General features: G+C 35.7%; 1 protein-coding gene across 2 annotated transcripts in view; it reads right to left on the bottom strand.

The window, feature by feature from the left end:
- Window positions 1-15,865, bottom strand: part of NOL4 (nucleolar protein 4) — a 449,007-nt gene that overhangs the window by 311,722 nt on the left and 121,420 nt on the right. For both annotated transcript variants that reach the window (XM_078153441.1, XM_078153440.1), the window contains exon 4: window positions 14,646-14,758. In XM_078153441.1, coding sequence (XP_078009567.1) covers window positions 14,646-14,758 — 113 coding nt within the window. The remainder of the gene's footprint in view (window positions 1-14,645; window positions 14,759-15,865) is intronic.

Raw genomic sequence — 15,865 nt, 5'->3', positions numbered from 1 at the left:
GAGAAGATTGTTCAATAGGAAGATAATTTTTGTAGCTATGGGAAGGACATATTGGAATGGGAAGAGAATGGAGAAAAAGAGGCCAGTTAGGAGCTGTTATGATATTCCAGGTGAGAGGTGATGAGGGCCTAAACTAGTGAATGGCAGTGTGGATGTAATAAGGTTGATGAATGTAATAAATATTGCACTGTTAAATACATAGAAACTGACTTGATGTAGGGGATAAAAAAAATAGATGGGCCAAAGATAAGTCTGAGGTTTTGATTTTGAGTGATTAGAATAATAGCAATTCTGCCAAGAGAAATTAGGATATTAAGAAGAAAAATAGTTCGGGATATGTTCAGGTTTGGGTAGTCAGTTTGCAATGCAACAATTCAACTACTTTTTATCCAGACAGAGATATCCAATAAACATTTGGAAATACAGACTTGGAGCTCAGAAAAGAGATAGAGACTAGCTGTATAGATGTGAGAGTTTGCAAAGAGATTCCCACATGGCATTATGAAAAAGCACTAGACTTTGCAGTCAGAGGACTGAGTTTGAATCCTATCTCTCCTACTTGTGTGACATTTGAGGCAGATTGAAAAAATGTATCGAGTACTGAACTTGGTATCAAGCATATGTGAGTTCAAATCCAGCCATAGACACTTACTAGCTGCATGATTTTGGGTAAGTCACTTAACCTCTGCCTCCCTCGGTTTTCTCATCTGTAAAAAGGGATTTAGTAATAGCATCTACCTTTGATGGTAATTGTGAGAACAAAATGAGATGTTTGTAAACTGCTTCACAACTCTTAAAATCCCATATAAATGTAGCCATTGCCTATTTTTACAGTCCTCAGTTTCCTCATCTGTCAAATGAGATATTAGACTAAATGACATCTAAGGTCTCTTCCAATTCTAAATCCTGTAAAGCCGTAAAATTTGTTGAAATTGCCAATGAAGAGATTACAGAGAGAAGAAAAAGTGATGATATAGCCTTGAGGAGTGTCTCATTCTTACAGAGGAAGAGGAGCAAAAGAAGCAGAAAAAGGAGAGAAAAGCCTCATTGAAGCCAAATAAGAATAGAGAAAGATACTGACAGAGATGAAAGGAAATGGAATCAAGAGCATAAGGATATAGGTTGGCCTTGGTAAGAAATTCAGTTTCATGATCTTTCTAGAATAGGCTGAAGGATAAAAGGATAGGTGAAGATAAAGATGAATTTTTAAAACTCTAGATAGAGGAAAGCCACGAGGCAAAGCTGATAATTTTGACATAGCTTCAATAATTAGTAAAAAGAGCAGTCATATGTCATCTCTTGGGAAGAGGGGAATTGGCAGCTCAAGGAAGGAGATCCTAAATGATCACTTCCAACTTATTATAGAGAAGCAATCAGAGATGTATAGGATTGCTATGTGTATTTGGTGAGTTCCAATGAGACATAACAACATACATTTGCAGCGGACCTAATTCATCAGCCAGATTTTGTGACTTCCTCCAACACTGCTTCATTTCTTTGACAGTTTCCCAGTGTATCCTGAGCTACCTCCAGTTGTCCTGATGAACATCTGGCCACTGGACCCAGATGACTCTGGAGGAGAAAGTGAGGCTGGTGACCTTGCACAGCCTTCCCTCACTCAAATCAAAGTCAGTTGAAAGTCATGTTATCATCTCCCTGCTGTCATGATCCTCTTCAATAACAAAAGACAAAGACAACAATACAATTTCTCAGAGACAGGAGAGGAGATGAATGTTGGAATATGACTCTGTGGATTAGCAACATGTGGATAAAAAAATAAAAAAGGGCAAGCTCACTAGAACATATATTTTATTAGAAGGTACTTCAGAAGTATCTAGAATGAATGGTAAAACACAATTTCTCTTTTCAATATTTTTTCAATCAATGAATTCTCAATCAATATGACTACATGTAAATGTTTGTTTTTGTTTTCTTTTTAATAAGAGAGGCAACCTGGCATAGTATATAGAGAATAAGCCTCAAAATCAGGAAAACCTGGATTCAAGTCCTGACCCTGACACATACTGCTATGCGACCTTAGGTAAAGCATGAATTTCTCAATGTTCCAGGCAGCAATCTGAGACTAAAAGCTGCAGAAAAATTGTTGATCTTCATTGGTCAAAATGGGGGGAAAAAAAGTTTTGTAACTACAATCAATTGTTTAGAGGAAGAGACGGTTTTGGAAAAAAAATCAGTGCTCTTGTAAATGTTATTTATAAGAATTTACTTATTTTTATTTATTAATAAGAAAAAGCATCCCAAAAGAAGGAAAGCTGAAGTTAAATCACAAAGTGAAAGGTTGGTATTTTGGTTGACAAAAGGGTGGAGGCTTTTTCACACATTAGGAATGACTCAGGGAAAAGCTCAGAGAAGGGAGAGAGAAGATGCAATGAGCTATCCTTAGTCATCAAAGAGGCTATAAGCTGGGACTGAATGGGAGAAGAGATAGAGAATGGACCTACCTAGTAACTGCAAAGGCAAAGGTTAGCAGTCTGTATCTATATCAGAGGGCAAAATGTTTTGTGGCAAAATCCACGCTTCTTGACTTTGTAAATTACAGAACTCTCCTAGTAATGTATTAAAATGTAAATGAAGGGCTATCCCAAGGTTTCTCTGTCAGATTCTAAATGTAAGTCATAATAGGTGCTTTATATATATATGTGTGTGTGTGTGTGTGTGTGTGTGTGTGTGTGTGTGTGTGTGTGTATAGTGCTATGGAATGTTATTCTACAAAAGTCCTACTCTGATGTCCAATCATGGTTGCTGTGGGGTGACCTAGTCTTTGAGATTATACTGGCAGAACACAGCTGTGACAGATTTTATGAAGTCAGGTATGAGCCAGACAAGTTAAGCTAAGTTTGGAAAGTTTCATCACCAAAAAGCCAGCTACTACATGATCATTTATTTTGACTACCAAAAATATTGATTCTAGCTCCTAAGGCATGGAGAAGCTACACTTGATATCGATGGAAAGGTACACCAATGACATTATAGCTCTTGAAGAATTAGAAACCACCTGGGAATTCCCTTCAACCTAGAAATTTGTCATGTGAATTCACAAATTTGAATACTGATATTGCAAACATGGATCTGTATGTGGTGATGAGGTAGAGTTGGGGACTGGGATTACTCCTATGAAAGAAAAAGAGGTACAAAGGGCATGTGGTGAAAAGGTAAAGAAGATGTTTAGATAAAAATAGCAGAGATAATTCAGCTTGGTGAATTTAAAGTTCATGGTGAGGGACAGAATTCATTAGAATTAGCTGATCGAGGAATAGAACACAAAGGACATGACATCCAGAATTTGAGAATGCAGGTCAAAAATACAGCCAAGATGGGAGAGAAGATAGATAGATAGACAGATAGATAGATAAATGCATAGATAGATAGTTATGGAAAATGGGATCCCCAAGGCAGATCCAGAAATAAAAAGTCAGTTAAATTGTTGAGGAAAGTGATGTTGAAGATTATGCTATTTCAGCCAGAAGGCGATAGAAATTACAGTAGGACCCGAACAACAAAAATCCTTGCTCTTTCACAAAAGGAAGAGGAAGCTAAAACTAATAGACTGTCTGAGCACTGGAATAATGGATGTAGGTAGGCTAGGATGACAACCATAACCCCAGTGAAGAGTGTCTCGAAGAAATTCTAGGATTCAAAAAGGTCATTACAACAGGGAGCAACTGTTTAATATGTTAAACCTGTGCAAAAAAAAATTCACATTATTAAGCATATACAACTGCACTTGTGATCTTATCTATCGATAGTCTCTAACCCTACATCCATCTGTACTCCCTAGCATCAAGCATATAAGCTAGGGAACTTGTTTTGGTCTTCTTTTAAAATCTATTTTAACATTGAAAGACAATCATTAAAACACAAAGAAGATGACTTGATCAACAGTACAGAAATAAATTTAGACTAGTTAGAAGTGGGAGTGTCAGTAAAGACAATAAATTAATATTCTAGAAAGTTTTCTGATCTGTGGGAAAATATCCAGTCAAACAATAACATAAAGATGACAAAAGCACTATTGCATAGGAAAAACTACCAGTAATGGTTGTTCTTTACAAATATATCTAGGTGGACATATATACCATAATGCTAGGGATTCATTTCTCTACAGAAAAAAATGAAATTGAATTTGTTATGAACAAAATTTTGGTTTATCCTATAATATTAAATAAAATAAAATAATGTGCTATATGAGAGGAGTCAGTAGCAAAACTCTCTTTAAAAAGTTTTCTTTTAAAAACCTATTTTTATATAATGCTTTAATTTTTTCAAAGTGCTTTCTTCACAACAACCTAGGTTGTTTAATATTATAATCCTCATTTTATAGAAGAGGAAGCTGAGCTTCAGAGAGGTTAAATAACAAGATTATAGAATCATAGATTTAAATTTGGAAGGGATCTTAGAGGCCATCTAATATAACTCCCTCATTTTACAGATAAGGAAACTGACGACCAAAGAGGTTATTCACTTTGCTCATGCCTACATGGCTACTAAGTATTGAAACCAAAATACGAACCCACATCTCTTGATTCCAACCTTCATGTTCATTTCTGTACACTATACTGTCTCACTATAAATTAAACAAACAAATAGAAAATTGAAATTAACCTTAAAATAAATTAACATGTGTTTCTATTGCATTTGCATATTGCGTGTATGATAGTTTTCTCATGAAAACTTAGCAAGCAGACTCCTAAAAGTTAGAATCCATATTTTGTGAAAATATGTACAGAGTCCAACATATCAGGACACTCAATAAATGCTAAGGAACAAAAATGGAAGTAACAGTACATCCTGTGGGTATAGTTTGTGGTGGTGCCAAAAGTTAGGTACCATAGGATAAATGGAGCCTTCAGCAAAAATTGTTATACTGACAAATGACTTCTCTACAATTTTTTGTAAAATTTTAAAAAAGAAACCTTTATCACTCATCATCTCAAGTATCATAAAGTTGCAACGTTATTTTAAATATTTCCCACTCTGATTGTCTATAATAATTATTCACCTTTAATAATCTCATTCATTATTCTAAAATGTTAATTATGCCATTGATATGCATTTTAAAGTGCAGTAATAAAAATTCCAAGTCAATGCATTGTATTTTCCAACTATTTACTAATTTAAGAATTATCTTTTATTTAAAAATGGCAAATATGTCTTAAACAGAAGAGCATAGTAGAAATGCCATTTTCTATAATACTTATAAAAGATCAAAGGATATAGTCAAACATGAAAATAGGAGGAATATTCCAGATCCTTATCTCTAGTCTGGTCTTCATACTGACTCAAACAATAGAATCATAGAACTATTCTTTCATTTTGAATAACTGGCTTACTACCTTTTTCACATTTTCCTTATCTGTTAAAAAGAGGTAATGAGACAAATATGCTAGATTATAAAGAAGTCTTTCAAATGAATAGACTAGAAGTCAGGTACCTTGATGGGACCAGGAAGTTAGTTCCTCCTCTAGCTTCCTAGCTGTATACCTTGTACAAGTCACTTCCTTTTCTTGGGTCTCATTTTCTCATGAAAAAAATGTGTTAAAAGTAACAATAAGAACTACGCACTACTTCAGGGGTCAGGGGCGTCCTCCTACTAAATGTCTGCAAGCAGATCGCTTGTTGGAGATGTAGCCAAGATCACTGCAAGATGACGTTGGAGATATAGTAGAGGATATTCTTCTTCAAGAGTGGGTGGGACAAGATGGTCTCAAGAGATTCTGATTCAGAGATTCTGGAATTCTATATGATTCTACTAAATCATCTTTAAATCTATGAGAGCTCCAGAGAACATCTAGTCCAGCCCCTTCACTTAACAAATGAGGAAACTGAGACAAAAGACTGTTAATTAGCTTGCCTATGGTCACACGATTAGTTTGTGGCAGAACCAGGACTAAAACTCAGAGGTCCCGACATGAAGTCAGTCCAAAGGTTTCTTTTCCCCCATTCAAAAATGTTCGTGGGAGCAGATGCTGCATATAAACATGGCAACCTATTTCTTTTTGGAAGTTTTTCCTTATAGAGTTCAAATCTTATAACCACAAATATGATGACAAACAGTCCATGGCAATAGCAATCTCTTCACAGAATCCCAGATTTAGAAAAGACTTCAAACAGAAATCCCTCCTTCAACCTTCCTGACAAGTGCCCATCCAGGTTCTATTTCAAGACTTTTAGTGAGAGGGAATGCACTACCTTCTGAGATAATCTGCTTTCCTTTTCAACAGCTCTAATTTTTAGGAAGTTTTTCCTCATATAAATATATATTCTGCCTCCCTGCAACTTCTATCCCATTGCTCCTAGCTCTGCATTCCAGGGCTAAACAAACCAAGTATATTCTTTTATATCACAGTCCTTCAAATACATGGAGAGAGTCAACCTACTCCCCCTACATTTTCTCATCTCTAGGACAAATCCTTTCACCAGTCTTTATGTACCATGGTCTCCAGTCCCCTAACCATCTTGGTTACCCTCTTCTAGAATGCTTTTAAGAATATTTAACCACCAGCTCTCAAGGGAGGAAAATATATATCCCTGACACACTTTTAAAGTTTAATCTGTACTATCAGCATTTTTTTCCATCACTTTTTTAAGTCTAGGTAATCAAGGAAACAGTAAGCCAAGCCCTAATTTATAGTGTTTGTTGATTTCTGAGGCATAAGCGCTCACACTAAAAAATTAGCAATTGGCTGTCAGAGCCCATAAGAGCTGGCCCCTAAAGTGATATCAAGAACTGAATACAATGCTTCAGAAGTCTGACCAAGGCAGAGTACAATGGTACACTCACCTTCCTCATTTTTGGACACTATGTCACTACTGATGCAATATGAGTTTGTGTTAGTCTCGCTGATGTGAAAAAAAGAAACCAATAGATAGTATAGTATGATAGAAAGAACATTGAGAGTATGATAGAAGAGACTGGGAGCCAAGAGACCCCAATCTACACCCCCACATTGACACTTACTAGCTGCATACACATCAGTAAGATACTTCCCTCTCTGAACCTCAGTTTCATACTATGTGAAAGAGATAATAATACTCATACCATGTCACAAAGTTGTTGTGGGTTCTAAGAAAAATGCTTTGTAAGCCTTAAAGTGCCTTATATAGGCATACCTCATTTTTTTGTGCTTTGCTTTATTGCTCTTTGAGCATGTTGCATTTTTTACAAATTGAAGGTTTGTGGCAATCACATCGTGCAAGCCTATAAGCACCATTTTTTCCAACAGTATGTGCTCACACTGTGTCTTTGTGTCATATGTTGGTAATTCTCACAATATCTGAAACTTTTTCATTATTACTAAATCTGTCATGGTGATCTGTGATCAGTGATCTTTGATGTTATTATTGTAATTGTTGGGGCCATATAAGACAGAGAATTTAATAAATGTGTGTGCTCTGACTGCTCTACCCACAGGCCATTCCAGTCTCTCTTCCTCCCTTTAGGCCTCCCTATTTCCTGAGACACAATATTGAAATTAGGCCAATTAATAACTCTACAATGGCTTCTAAGTGTTCAAGTGAAAGGAAGAATTAATCAATGTAGCAAACTTCATAGCTGTCTAATTTTAAGAAATTGTCACAGCTACCCCAACCTTCAGCAACCACCACCCTGATCAGTTAGCAGCCATCAACATCGAGGCAAGACCCTCCACCAGCAAAAAAGATAATGACTCCCTGAAGGCTCGAATGACGGTTAGCATTTTTTAGCAATAAAGTATTTTTAAAATTCAGCTTTGTACATTCTTTTTTAGACATAAAACTATTGCACACTTAATAGACTACAGCTTAGTGGAAACATAACTTTTATATTCACTGGAAGACAAAACAGTTTGTGTGACTTGCTTTATTGCAATACTCCCTCCATTGTGGTGATCTGGAACCTAGCTCACAATATCTCTGAGGCATGTCTGTAAATGTAATATAATCTTTATAATAGCATTTACCAGCATAAATAATTCAAAAGAGAGCATGTTTTCTGGCTATATTTGATAAAAAGCATCATGTAATTAAATATTTACATGTGAATGTATATACTCAAGTTATCTTCTCTAATATGTGTTGGCTATGTGTCCCTAAGCAAGTCATTTAAACTTTCAATATTCCTTTACCTCTGGCAACTCTCTAAGACTGCAGATCAAAAAACAAATTGCCATTCTATTTTGTTAGATTACCTTATCAAGCATGCTCTATAATGATAATTGGTCAAACTCTTCCATGCCAACCCCCAAATTGAATAACAATCCAAATGTACATACAGTATATGTTTCTATACACTCAAAGACACACATATCTGTCTATTTATGTGGTTAACATTTAATCACACATTTTAATCTCATTTTTATAAAGGGACAACTATACAGAATCAATATTATCCAGCAGCTACACTGCAGAATGAATAAATGACTATGGAAGAGACAAAGAAACTCACCGTGTTTGTCTACTTGGATATTTGTTTATCTTGATGCAATTTTGACTTTCATCTTACTCCCACCCAAACTGTACTATACTCACTGAAACCTGCTTATCTTTCTATACAACTAAAGGAAGAGGTTAAAGTCTTTAGTTCCGTCTCATTCTTGGCCAAGAGCTGCATACGTCTTTCATCATTCTCTATAAAATTGCTATTCAATGGTTAAACTATTTATTTACACAGAAAATTATGTCAGTCCTCTGGTGATGAGCATCATTGCTCTTCAACCAGGTTGATGCATCAGATTTTGATTTTCTTTAAGATAAAACTAATCAGTGAAGGAATCTGGTCACTTAGAAATGCAACCATGTTTTGTTTTGTTTTGTTTTTTTCACGATTCAAAAACCAGAAACCTAACTATTTTGTGGCAAGAAGGGATTTATTTTTGCTTTTAACATGCTGCTGACTTTGAGTAGCCAGAAGGACCCAGCATGTGGCCACAGCTCCACTGGCACCATGTTGATCTCCTCACTTTTTGGCAGAGAAAAAAACACATCACTAGATGAGATTGCTACAAATAATTTGACAGCTTCCATTCACTTCATGAAATAATTGAAATCCATTATTTGAAATTGTTTAATGAATCGATTTTTTTTTGCCCTTTTTAGTCATGGGAATTAATTTTTCTTTGCTTTCTTTGAGGAACCTAACTCAGTGCTTATCTAACCATTTATTTCATAATTTATAAGGAGCCATATGGTAAAAACGTAATTAAAATATTAAGGAAAAATTTTTAAAATTACATAAACACTATCTTTCATATATGAGTAGTCATTGACAGGGATTATCAGTCAAACAAATTTGCAAGGGCATTCTTAAAATGGAGCTCACTCAAGTAGAGAAAAAGTGTTACTCAGGGCTCATATATGTGTGTGTAAAACATATGTACATTTCTGCAAAATGTATATACATATGCATAATAAACATATACGTGCGTATATACATAAAAAGTTTTGAAATTCTAGTAAGGATGCATTAATGAGTTAATGGGCACCTAGGTAGCTCAGCAGGTAGAGTACTGGGCCTTGAGTCAGGAAGACCCAAGTTCAAATCTGGCCTTAGACAATCGCTAGCCTTGTGATCCTGGGCAAGTCACTTAATCCTGTTTGCCTTACTTTCCTCATCTGTAAAATGATCTAGAGAAGGAAATGGCAAACCACTCCAGTAATTTTGCCAAGAAAAGCCCAAAAAAGGGACACAAAGAGTTGGATGAAACTAAAAAACGACTCAACAACAAAAGGAGTTAAAAATTTGAGTTAAAATTAAAGCTATAAAAAGTATAGACTTTTAAAAATGAAAGCTTCTTTGGTAATTATGAGAGGCAGAATGATGTGCTGCCTCAGTCAAACTGAGACCTGTTAAAGATCTTAGCTTAAAAAGGCCAAAGTCTCTCACTGTATCCAGAGCCATCTACAGTCGTCCTGAATGATATCTCACCACTAGACTCAGATGGCTCCGGAGGAGAAAGTGAGGCTGGTGACTTTGCACAGCCCTGCCTCACTTAAATCCAATTCACTTGCATGTCATGGCATCACCTCTCTGATGCTATGGTCCTCTTTGAGAACAAAGAACAGACAAAGATAACAACCTTTTCTTGTGTGGGTAGTAATTCAAACCCTAAATGTTTACAGTTCTCATTTAGGAGACTCTGCAATGTTCTGGAGCTTACAAACAGCACATCATCTTTGCTAAACAGGAGGACCAGAAGATTTCACCATATATAGGGAATCCCTACCGTATTTGAACTCTATGTTGTACATCTTACCTGAATGAAGTGAACATCTTTGGTGACTATACATCTTCACGTTTTTTCATATCACTTGATATTAATAGAAACGTTAAGCAAAACTGCCTGTTGCTATGTGTTTCAAAGAATATCCTATAATTTTTAAATTTGCACACAGATACCTAGCTAAAGCAGTGTTTTGTTTCACTCTGTCAAATATTTTTTTTTATAGTCATTAAACAGAGCCCTTGTTGAGTCATTTCAATTGTTGCTTAAGTCTTTGTGACCCTATTTTGCTGGTTTTTTTTTTTAGGGGGGAAAGATATTGGAGTAGTTTGCCACTTCCTTCTTCAGCTCATTTTACAGATGAGTAAACTGAGGTAAACAGGGTTAAGTGACTTGCCTAGGGTCACATAGCAGTAGGTGTATGGGGCTGGATTTGAACTCAGGTCCTCCTGATTCCAGGGCCAGTGCTCTATTCAGTGTGCCACCCAAGCAATAGAGTAGGATAGTATCACTTTCTTTTTTTAATTTTCAGTCAATTTTGTGACCATGATCATGAATATCAATGAATGCTTTCAACACAATCCTACCTGCCCCTTCTCACACTTTCAAGGATGCCCTTGATGTATCAGTAGGTTATCCTCACAAAATTTTATACAGATGAGAAAGTAGTCGTATATGTGGGTTGGTAGTTATTAGTATTTTCTTGGTCCCCTTTCTGGTAATGCGAAGGTTCAAATTTTTTATCATCCTTTAAATTCCTGGAGTCAAAGATCATGGCTAAAACGTAGTATCAGGACATGATAGAATCTCAAAATTGGAAGAGATTTCGGAGGTCAAACTAAACACATAATGTTTGTAAAGTACTTAGTACAGTGCTTTGAATGTAGTAGGTACCTAATAAATGCTTATTCCTTTTCCCCTCCTGCTTGATGTCATTCTGCAGAGTCAGAAGACCTGTGTTCACATTTTGGTTCTTATTCTTATTACCTGTGTTACTTTGGGCAGGTCAGTCTGTCTTGGTTTCAGTTTCCTTATCTGTAAAATTAGACTGGACCAGGGATGGGGAACCTGTGGCCTTCCCATCCATGGACTGGACACTCTATAAGGTACTATCAAACTCTAAATCTATAATCCTATAAAAAAAATGAATGAAAAACAACTGATTCCACTTTTAGACTCCCCAAGGCTCAAGAGTTTTGCACACAATTACTTTATCATGTTCTTCTATCCTTTACTTGTGAAATTCATTTTTTTTTGTTTCCAAACTCAATGTCTTTATATTTATTGAAAATATAATGAGTTCAGCTTTGGTTATGTTGTGTTTAAGATGTCTATGGGACATTCAGTTCAGGGTGTCTAAAAGGTAGTTGGAGAGGTAAGGCTGGAAGTTAGGAGAAAGGTTCAGCTAGAAATAAGTGAAACCATAATTCATGAGATCACCAAAATAAATAGTATATAAAGAGGGAAAAGAGAAGAGGGCCAGCACACAGCTTTGGGGACCTTCACCATTAGTAGACATGAAGTGGATGAAGATCCAGCAAAGGAAACAGAGAAAGAGAAGTTTCCAGGAGAAGAACCAGCCGAGAAAAGAAAATCTCATGGAGAAGAGGTGAGTAACAGTGTCAGAAGCTGCAGATTGGTCCAGGAAGATGATGATTGATAAAAATACATTAGATTTTGCCAACTAAGAGATCATTGGCAACTTTGGAGAGAGCAGCTTGGGTTGAATGATGAGTTCAGTAGCCACAGAGCTTTAAATGCAGTGCTTTGCACATATTAAGTATTCAATAAATGTTTAATCTTTAGTAACTTTTCATTTAAATAAGTTACTTTTTAAAAAAACCAACTTGTTCTCTAGTTATTTCTAGGATGCTTTTTTTTAACCCCTGCCTACACTAGTACTGAGCACAAAGGAAAAAAATATATACTTGTGCAGCTTGTTACTGAATAGAGAGGCCTGTAGTAAATGAAAAGGATTAACTTTACTTAATCTGTGACTAATAACAAGATTTTGTTTCACGTGAACTTTTCTTGGACTAACAGACGTAGTTAAGAGTTTTGATTTCAAAGGATTGTTCTGCATGTAATAGCAGGAGTCCAGATGTCAAAAAAAAGGTTATAATTAAGCAGATTAAGTGCTAATTGTAAGCAACTAATGCCAGATATGTCAATAATAGCTCACATTTACATATCACCTTTATAGTTAAAAAGTACTTTCACAAACCCTATCTCATGAAGCTCTCCTATTTAATGAGAGAGGAAATATCCTAATTTTACAAATAGGGACACTAAGAGTCATGTTTTATACTTTTCAAATGCACTTGTGTATTATAATTACCTGTCTTCTTGTTTCCCATTAAACTGAACACTCCTGGAGGGAAGAAACCTTGAGGTTTTATCTAAAAAATTAGTCACCTCTTTAATATCTAGCACAGTGGGTACTTAATTTATATTTATTGATTTTAATTGTTTTGAAATGGTTTTCAAACTCATGGTAATAAGTTTATAAATTGGTAATATTCACGGCATTATTTTGGGGAATTGTAAACATTTATATCCTTATATACAAGCATATATATGCTTGCAGGGCACTCCCAGTGGGGAATACTATCTAGGAATGCAATTTATCTGTAGCATTTAGTCTTTGAGAGTTGGCTAGGTCACTGAGAGGGAAAGTGACTCCTCTAGTGTCACCCAGACACTATATGTCAGAAACAGGACTTGAAACCAGGTTCCCATGATCCAAGGCCCAGGTCTCTAGATACAATAAGCATGCTCAGGAGACATTTGAGTGTTCTTGAATGATTTTGGGAGCCATATTTAAGTTGCGTTAAAAGGAAAAGATGCTAAAAGTAAGGACAGATTTCATTTATCCATTTAAAAGAAAATGGATGTCTGCACCAAGGCTTTGAGGGTGGGAACCTAAAAATATTTCTGCAATGTAAAGGAAATTCCTGTGTGATGGTCATTCTTATTAAAATTAATAGAGAAGATAGCTGGGGTAAGTTAAGGGGCTGGGTAGGGATTACACGGCCCTTTGTCTTTCAATGTTCATTTTAGGTAACCACATGATGACATTTTACAGAGAGAAAGATATAGGCCTAGAAAAGATGTGAAACAGAAATGTAATGAATCATATATTATATATATATATATATATATATATATATACACACACATATGTATGTATGTGTGTATGTATATGTATGTATATATACATATATATGCATACAATATATACATATGTATGTGTGTATGTATATGTATGTGTGTATGCATATGTGTGTATATGTATGTGTGTGTATATGTATATATACACACACACACTTATACATGTATATGTACACTTATATGCATACACACATACATATACATACACACATACATATGTATATATTGTATGCATATATATGTATATATACATGTATAAGTGTGTGTGTGTATATATACATATACACACATACATATACACACATATGCATACACATATACATATACATACACACATACACATGTATATATTGTATGCATATATATGTATATATACATACATATACATACACACATACATACATATGTATGTGTGTATGTATATGTATGTGTGTATGCATATGTGTGTATATGTATGTGTGTGTATATGTATATATACACACACACACACACACACACACACTTATACATGTATATGTACACTTATATGCTGCTGGTTGTAGGTCATTCAGTTGTATCTGACTTTTTCGTGACCTTGTGGACCCTAGAACACTAATACTGTCCATAAGGTTTTCTTGGTAAAGATGTTGGCCATATCTTCTGCAGTGCATTAAAGTAAACAGATGTTAAGTGATTTGTCCAGGGTCATGTAGCCAGTTAATGTCTAAGGCTGGATTTGAACTCAGGTCTTCCTGACTACAGGCCCAGCACTCTATTCAATGAGCAATCTAGCTGCCTCTGTATTTTTATATAAGATACACGCACACATATGTATATTTATATTTTTATACAAGGCAGATAACATGTATATATACATACATGCATACATACACATGTATATATGCTGAAATCATGATAGGTGATGAGATCCCAGTGGAAATGAGAATAGACAAAGAAGTTAAAATCCTCCTGGAAGTAGTCATGGAGAAAAGTGTACATTGGCTTCATCATCTCTGTGGGAGAACCTTTTATGGAATATAGGTAAACTTTCTGAATGTTAGCAATGCCTTCTCTATAAGGCTGCTAGTCCACTTCCATATTTTTAGCTGAGTAGTTTTCCTCTCTGTATGACCCTGGTAGGACCATTTTATAATGAAAAATAACTATAATTTTTAAAGTAGCCTCGCTGCTACAAACTGTTCCAATTGTCCACACTTATTTTGTAATAATTTTTAAAAGATGACACAGGGAGTTGAGCTATTTCAATGTCATTACCTCATCTTGCTGGGAGCTGAGGAGTTGAAGTTTCATGTGCTTCATGTAAGCCATAGTAATTGGCATATTGTAATCAATCATGCTGGTCACCAAAGTAGGAGGTTTCCCGTTATCTGTAATGAAAGTATTTTTCAGGCATGTGGATTAATTGCATAAGTCCATATTGAATTTGCTCAACAATTCTCAAAAGTCTCCATTTGTCTTATTGCAATAGGGTTCCAAGACACCATATGTTTAATTGCTCAAACATTCTTTGAAAAGAAAAAAAAAAGAATCAGTTGGATTCTCCCAAATGCAAATTACTAGAGATTATCACAGTGATTCATTAACTCTCTCAAGTCACCAGGGTACTTCATATCCTGGCTTTCTCATTATCATGTCCATCTATATATCTATCTACATATATCTATATATCATATTACCATTTATAATGCACTTTCCTCACAATAGCCAGGCAAGGTACAAAAATTATTATCTCTGTTCTATAGATGGGGAAACTAAGGTTAAGAGAAGTCGGTTGACTGCTTTTGGACACACTTCACATTTTTTTCTGATTCTAAGCCTTGTACCTTTTCTGCTACACCATGCTGTTTGTCATGCTGCATGGATAATGGGAAATATCTTATTCTAGTGGCACAAAAGGGTTCACCTTTTCCCTCTGTTTGCATATAGGAAGATAGTCCCTATGCACCTCTTTGGTATAAGATAGAGAGGAGCCACTCTGAGTAGAGGATTTTATAAGCTGTTTGAAGAGGCAGCATATCACAGAAGACAGAAAAAAGGCTTCAGTTAGGAAGAGTTGGGTTCAAATCCCAGCTCAGACAGATGTTGTTCATTTGTTTCAGTCATGTTCAATTTTTTGTGACCTCTTTTAGGGTTTTCTTCGCAACAAATGCTACAGTGGTTTTCCATTTCCTTCTCCAGTTCATTTTATAGATGAGGAAATTGAGACAAACGGGGCTAAGTGACTTGTCCAGGGTACAGCTACTAAGTGTCTCTGGGCACATTTGAACTCAGGTCCTCCTGACTGCAGGCCTGGTGCTCTATCCGCTACACTATTTAGCTGCCAACCTCTGACACCTGCTGCCTATGAAACCTAATCTTCCAGGCAAATCTCTAAGACTAAATTGCAAAGCAGATGTTGATCTGAATTAGTAGTGAGAGTTGATGAGCTCCTCATTATACCACTGAAATCAATGGTCTAACTCAAATTGGGAACT

Source organism: Phascolarctos cinereus, unplaced genomic scaffold (genome assembly GCF_003287225.1).
Source record: "Phascolarctos cinereus isolate Bilbo 61053 unplaced genomic scaffold, phaCin_HiC Scaffold_4;HRSCAF=312, whole genome shotgun sequence".
Lineage (NCBI taxonomy): Eukaryota > Metazoa > Chordata > Mammalia > Diprotodontia > Phascolarctidae > Phascolarctos > Phascolarctos cinereus.
Note: the sequence above shows the minus strand (reverse complement) of the source record. Positions and strands in the feature narration are given on the sequence as shown.